This window comes from Leuresthes tenuis, unplaced genomic scaffold (assembly GCF_036924035.1).
Source record: "Leuresthes tenuis unplaced genomic scaffold, fLeuTen1.0.hap1 SCAF_13, whole genome shotgun sequence".
In the NCBI taxonomy this organism is placed as follows: Eukaryota; Metazoa; Chordata; class Actinopteri; order Atheriniformes; family Atherinopsidae; genus Leuresthes; species Leuresthes tenuis.
The window spans coordinates 1,100,375-1,106,926 of NW_027325367.1; the positions used below are offsets into that span (position 1 = coordinate 1,100,375).

Here is a 6,552-nt window from a genome sequence, read left to right on the forward strand (position 1 = left end):
CACATGGAATCCTGGACTAAAAAGGTGAAAACTTCAAATGAGAGGGCAGTTCAGCTAACATGTAGCACAAGACAATAATGAAATTAAAGCAACGATATAAAGTATCTAATGAATGAGGTTATTGTTGTTGTTAATATGTCGTTTCTGCATATGTTTGACATTGTTTGTGTTATTTTTAAGTCCTTTTTGCTTACTTTGACATTTTAGTACTCATAAAACTCCCTGAAACCGTTTGTGGAGTCATTGCAACCTCCACATGTTTCCATTTTACTGTAAAAACAAAAGCTAATGATGCTGACCCCGCCCCAAAAGGCCCTGTCTGCTCTGATTGGCCATCTCCAGTGGCCTGATGTGTCAAAGTGCTTTTAATTGGACGAAAAGTTCGTACACACCCCCAAGTACAGGATGAGTCATCAACATGTTTAACTGTATTTCTGGAGTTTTGGACAGATTTCTTTGTGATTTTAACCCTTTGTTCAACATTTTTTGAGTGATTTTTTACAACTTTTAAATGTTTTATAGACATGTCACAGTTACATAGTTCTTAGAGTTAATTTGGAGTGATGCTGGCTGTGAAATACTGGCTTTGGATGTTCCAGTTATTGCTCTCACTTCTCATGAAACCTAGAGGCCACAGTTTAATTTTAAGTCTCCGTTTTAATTCACATAAATGTGAAAATCGAACAGTTCTACCATTCTGCAGTTAGCAAGAGTTCTTTGGAAGAACATCAGTTCTGGGTTCTTGTTTTTACAAGATCTGACATTTCTAAGGTTCTTAAAACTATTTCAAATGTGGAAGGTGGTGTCAGTCCATCAGTTTGGTCCAAACTAAAATGTGTCCACAACCACAGGATGGAGCTGGGATGGTGAGTACCAGAAAATTCTGTGATATTTGGATTCTATGTGGGATTTTAGGCTCTGGACACAAATAAAATGAGTGTTTATCGTACAGTTCTTCTTTTTTTTTTGCATTTTTAAATGTGTTCATAAAACAGCGTTTAAAATGTAGGTGTTGTCATTCAGATGGTGCCCCTGCCCCCAGAAAGCTTTGAGCCGGCCCTGTCAGAGCGCCAGTTAATCTCAGATGGCGTCTGCAGCTGGAAAATGATGGCTTTTAGATTTCAGTCTGACTTTAAATGTGTGTGTGATCAGCAGGGTTTATTTTTTGCCTTCAGACCTTTGGTTTAGCGAAGCTGCAGCAGTTCAGCGGACAGTTTTTAAAGGATTTGCAGGGTTTGGTGCCTCTGCAGTTGATTTTCCCCTCACAGAGTTGCCGCTCTCTGCTTCTGAGGCATTCGGCTGAATCTACAATCTGTCATTTCCAACATTTAGTAATTACCCCCCCCCCCCCACCTCGCACACACACCTCTCCCTGCCCACCTCCCCCTCGACATGAGCCAGAAGTCTGGGCTGAAAGCTCCACATTTCAGCACTCGGCTGTGAGGGTTAAACGTACTCCTGGAGGCTGTAGTTGTCCTTGATGTCTTTTTGAGGGAGTTTGGAGGGGGACGAGCAGCACCTCAGCTCCTGGTCCACTTTAGGTTGCTTCACCTCGTCCGTCTGCAGCTTGACACTTTTGTTTTTCCTGTTTTTTGGCTTCTCGCGCTCCACTTGCAGCTCCCGCCTACGCTGCTCGTCTCGGTTCAGCTCAAATCTGTCGGAGTCGGCGGAGGAAGCAAAGTCCGGCCGCCTCGACCTTTTTCCAGGGCACGACAAACAGAAAATGACCCCTCCAGCCAGGAGGAATCCAGCAGAGATAAACGTCACACACAGAGCTCCTCCGGGCTGATATTTACTGCTGTCGGGCAGGTCCGTGGTCAGGAAGGCGGTGATGACTTCGTTGGTGAACATGGATGCAGGAACCAGGCAGAGGAGGCTCGCGAGGACAAAGCAGCCTCCTGCGGCAATAGCCGTGTGCCCCTTTGCTCTGTGGCTGCCCCCCCAGCGGGTACATTTGAGCCCCAGGGATGCGAGACAGAGTCCAAACGTGGCCAACATGCAGGACAGGACCATGGCGGCCCGCATGAGCTGCAGAGACGCCGGCAGCGACAGCAGCGAGTTCTTCATGGTGCAGCTGAAGACGCCGGAGCTGTACCAGACGCAGTCCATCCACAGACCCTGCATCTGCGAGATGGGGGTCATGATGCTGGTCCACACGTTGATGCTCACCTTCCAGTTGGGCAGCAAAGTGGCCACGGTGGTGCCGAGGACGCCCAGCAGCGCCAGGGCGAACGCCAGGATCTGAATGGCGGCGGACAGCATGGCTCGGCCCCCCCCGGTCCAGCACCGGTCGCTGCTGGCGTCTCGGCGTCCCGACAGGTCCTGACAGCAGATAATTCCTCAGCGCAGGCTCCAGCGGGCTGCAGCCAGAGGAGAAATGAGAACTGAAGTGAGCGCGGAAGCGTGACGGACGCACAGCTGAGGCTGCTGATGGGAATCTGCTTCTCCCCCAGATTCTGATGTATTTCCAGCATGTGAGCTCGATGATCGCCCGCATTAGTTACTCTGCAGCTGATGTGGTGATCATTGACACTCAATTATGTCCTTTTAAAGCTGCAGTGTCCCTGAGCGGCGCTCCCTGTGAGCTGCAAGAAACACACAAGAGAGCAGAAACTACGAGCTCTGCCTGAGTGAAGTTATTTCTCCTGATTCACTCAGCAAAAACCTCCTGATGGAGCCCAGCATCTGCAGCAAGAGGACGCAGCTTTTGTCTCCTGAAGTTGGTCTGAAAGAAAGCCGAAGTCCTACCTGAGCTGCGTCTCCTGAAGTGATCCCTGGATGTGTGGGCTAACAGCCTCTAAACACCCCTCTGCCTGCCGTCTCCTTGGCAACGTTACATATAGTTTCATCCCTTTCTGCGCCCTGGAGAAGCATCAGCAGCCCTTTCTGCTCTGTCCCTGCAGTCTGAGCTCAGGAACTCTCCAGGAAACGGGTTCTGGTCCTAACCTGAAGGTCACCGGCTGACGGAGCCGCAGAGCAGCGTTCTTATCTGATGAGTTGATGGCGAGTACGTCAGCGCAGCTCACTGCTGAAACGCGGCGCCTCCTCACCAGAGCAGCCGTGTACCCGTATTTTGGTCGTTTCGGCTTCCTCGGCTCGGTTTTTCAGACTTTCCCGAACGTTTAAAAATCCAACGCCACATCTGGAGTTATTGAGCGCGAAGGTAAAAGCTCATTACTGGCTTCCACTGATGATATCTGCAGGTCTTCCAACGGCTGACAGCGTCATTTGTTCTCCCAAAATCTGGTTTTGGTGATAAAGCCGCTGAGCTGTGAATCAAGGTGGCGCCCGTCATGTGACCGTGTGAAGAATCGGCCACTGCAACGCGCTGATAAGCGTCCGCAGCCCGCCCACCGGCTCCGTGGTGATGGGACCCGGCAGCCTGTTATTACCATAATCCTGCAGACCTGCTCAGACTCGAGCTGCAAACTGTAAACACACATTTCCTCCAAACGCTGTGCGAAAAGACAACTTTCCAGAGCGTTTCCACCATCATCCCCGCGTAATTAATGTTGTTGAGTTGATGCAAAAACTCCCAACAAACAGAAAACACAGACGTTCGGTTTCCCACCACAGATGCAGCGGTGACGTCATCACCGGAGCTTCTGATGGAGGTTCTGCAGCAGCCGGTTGGGTTCGTGGTTCTTTTTAAAGCTCGGGCCGATGATCTGAGCTGTTCTGGATGATGACAGGATGACCATCAGTGAAATGTGGATTTATTTTTACTATAATGAAAGAAGCAATTCAAATCATTACCTCCGTTTATTCCTGGTTCCGTTATTGTCCTGTAATCAATAAATAAAGATAGAATTTAATAAGAACATCTCTAAATATTATGAGATGCTTTTTGCTCATCAGCAGCAGCAGCAGCCAGATGTTAAATGTTAAATTCTGATGAAGTTTCAGATGAATTTCAGCACATTAAAGGGAGGATTTATCCCTTAAAGTGACAACAGCTGCAGTCTGTTATTTATACCGATTTATTCCTGTCTATAAACTGAGGTTTTCTGAGGTTTTCATTCTGGACAGAAGCAACAAAAAGATTTTTGCGTAAATCTTCAGACATTTTCCAGGAAACATTTATTCATAAATAGGTTTAAAATCTGCGTGTGAGGAGAAAAAAATCTGTTTAAAATATACATAAACATATAAAGACCATAGAAAACAGAATGAATCAGTTTTATTCGTTTGTGTGAACGAGCCGCAGTGTGTTGAACATCCTGAACATCAGCTGCAGGCCGCCGCCCGGCGAGACGAGGCGGCGGCGCTCAATCAGAACACATCTCTGGAGGTTTGACTCGCCGCCTGCGGCTGTCGGCCTGAACGCTGCCGAACAGGCAGAAGGACGAAGGAACAGCTTCTCATTTCACTGCGACCTGAATGTGGAGCGTTGATGTCGCCGTGTTGTTTCATCACAGGTTTTACGGTTTCTTTTTATCATTTTTATCTTTTTGTTTCTAATTTTCATTCAGTTTTCTGTTTATTTTTGGTCTCTTTCACAGTTATTTTACATATTTATTGTTTTATTCCTGCAGGTTTTGTTTCCGGTTCTTAAAGTTTTATTAATTTATGCTTAATTTTAATTTTTTTGTTTGTGTGTTTATTTGCTGCTTTAATATTTCATGAACTAATGAGAAGCTTTGTTGACTTTTGGTTCAAATGTTGAGATAACGTTGTATTTTATTTATTTATTATCTATGTTTATATTTGTCTGTTTTACTTCTTTGGTTTCTTTGTTTTAAATGAGTTATTTTGTGTTGACTGAAGAGAAAACGCCTTTATTCGTGATATTTCAGTGTTTTTACTATCATCTGTATTTATTTTCAGCTCAGTTTGAAATTGTTGCATCAACCAGTTTTTCTGTTTTCAACTGATAACTGATCAGTCTGATCAATGTTGGCTATTGATTAACCTTTCCGTGGATTTACAGATTAAATGGCAGAACTGATTGAGGACTTTGCCTTTTAAAGAGATAATTAAGACATTTTTCAGGCTGTTTGTTCTAATTATTTAAGATTTTCTCTTCCTGACGTTTTAAAGTTTGTTTAACTTTAGATTTTTTGTGATGAATAATATCAGACTGGTCTGTTCTTGTGTTTTCTTTCATATTCTGATACATTTTTAGGTAAGATAAGATTTAATTTGAATGATTTCCTTTGATAGAAATATAAAAAAACATTTTGTTTCAACATGAAGACCTCCTTCTTCCTCACATTATTAACACCGACTGTAAAAACCTGTGATTCCTGAAGCTTTAATGCAAAATGGCTGAAATTAGCTTCACATTAAAGCAGACAGTTTGACCTCTGACCCCTCTGTTGTGGTGATAATAGTCTGGGGCTGAATCAAACCATCTGGCAGAAACAGCCCCTCCCCCGGGCCTCCATCAGCCATCAGTCAGATGGGAATTTAAATGAAGTGCCTCATCTCTGCTGCACGTGCACACACGTGCACACACGTGCACACGCACACAAACTGTGGGGACTCAAAGCAGGTCCTCATACGGCAGACTGTTAATGTTCAGGATCAGGCCTTGGTTTAGCTTTAGGCCTCTAACTTCAGCCTAAACCATCGCAGCTGGACACCCGACCCACACTTGGTCCTCCCCCCAACCCCGAAACCAAGTCTCAACCCTTGAAAAAGCAGTGCGTTCTATCCCAGAGGAGATAATAAACATTATCAGTGTCACATTGTTCAGGTTTACTGATCCCAGCGGGGACTTTATTTGACCCGACTCCTCAGAGCTTCACCATCCTCATAGGTAAAGATCTATTTTTATGGTTAATTCCTGGTTTTAAGGTGAAGAAGAAGGTCAAATTTAAGGTTATGGTGCTCCAGCTCATAGAGCTTTACTGATCCACACAAAATTCAGACATATTTTATGGATATTTAGAGTTTCAAAGGAAATAAATACTGTAATAAAATAAAAAAAATAAAATATGCAAATAATGTTTAAAAATTGATTGATAAGATTGATCTCAAGTGTAAATAAATGGTGTGATTATTTGAGCCTGTGTTTGTATCCTGCTAATCGAACACACCCTTTAATTTGAATATTAGATGTGGAAACATCTTCACTTACTTTTAGGTGCACCCTGCTGGGATGAGGGGTTGAGATTGATGCTCCTTTGATCCCATGTAATCTCAGTTTTCTTTCCTTTAGGGTCAGTTACAATAAACGGCTTTTTCATTGCCCTCTAGTGGCCAGAGAGCATAACTGCAACGACAATCTTTCACGTCAAGTTATGCATAGGAAGTACATCGAGTTAAACCTTTCAGTGTAAGAAAAAAATACGTAATTTAATCCTGTATAATATTAAAAATGTTTTACCAGAAGTGTTGCTCTGACTTACTGTGTCCAAAATATTGGGGTGAACCAAGCTAGCAGGAGTGGCTAACAAGCTTCTACCCTGGCAATTCTTTAATGCTCAAATTTAAGTTATTTTCTGTGTAAAACTCAACTAAAAACATGTCTTTAAATCTATAGACATGGATAGAAATGTTTTTAGCTGGGTTTTAATGTATTACGATGTGGGTATGTTTGACATGACA

At 44.0% G+C, this 6,552-nt stretch overlaps 1 protein-coding gene across 1 annotated transcript; it reads right to left on the reverse strand.

Moving 5' to 3' along the window:
* Positions 1-1,352: 1,352 nt before the first annotated feature.
* On the reverse strand, positions 1,353-2,616 carry LOC140266954 (claudin-20-like). The gene has a single exon (XM_072362103.1). The coding sequence runs from the start codon at positions 2,260-2,262 to the stop codon at positions 1,447-1,449; it is 816 nt and encodes a 271-aa protein (XP_072218204.1). The 5' UTR covers positions 2,263-2,616; the 3' UTR covers positions 1,353-1,446.
* Between the last annotated feature and the right edge of the window lie 3,936 nt (positions 2,617-6,552).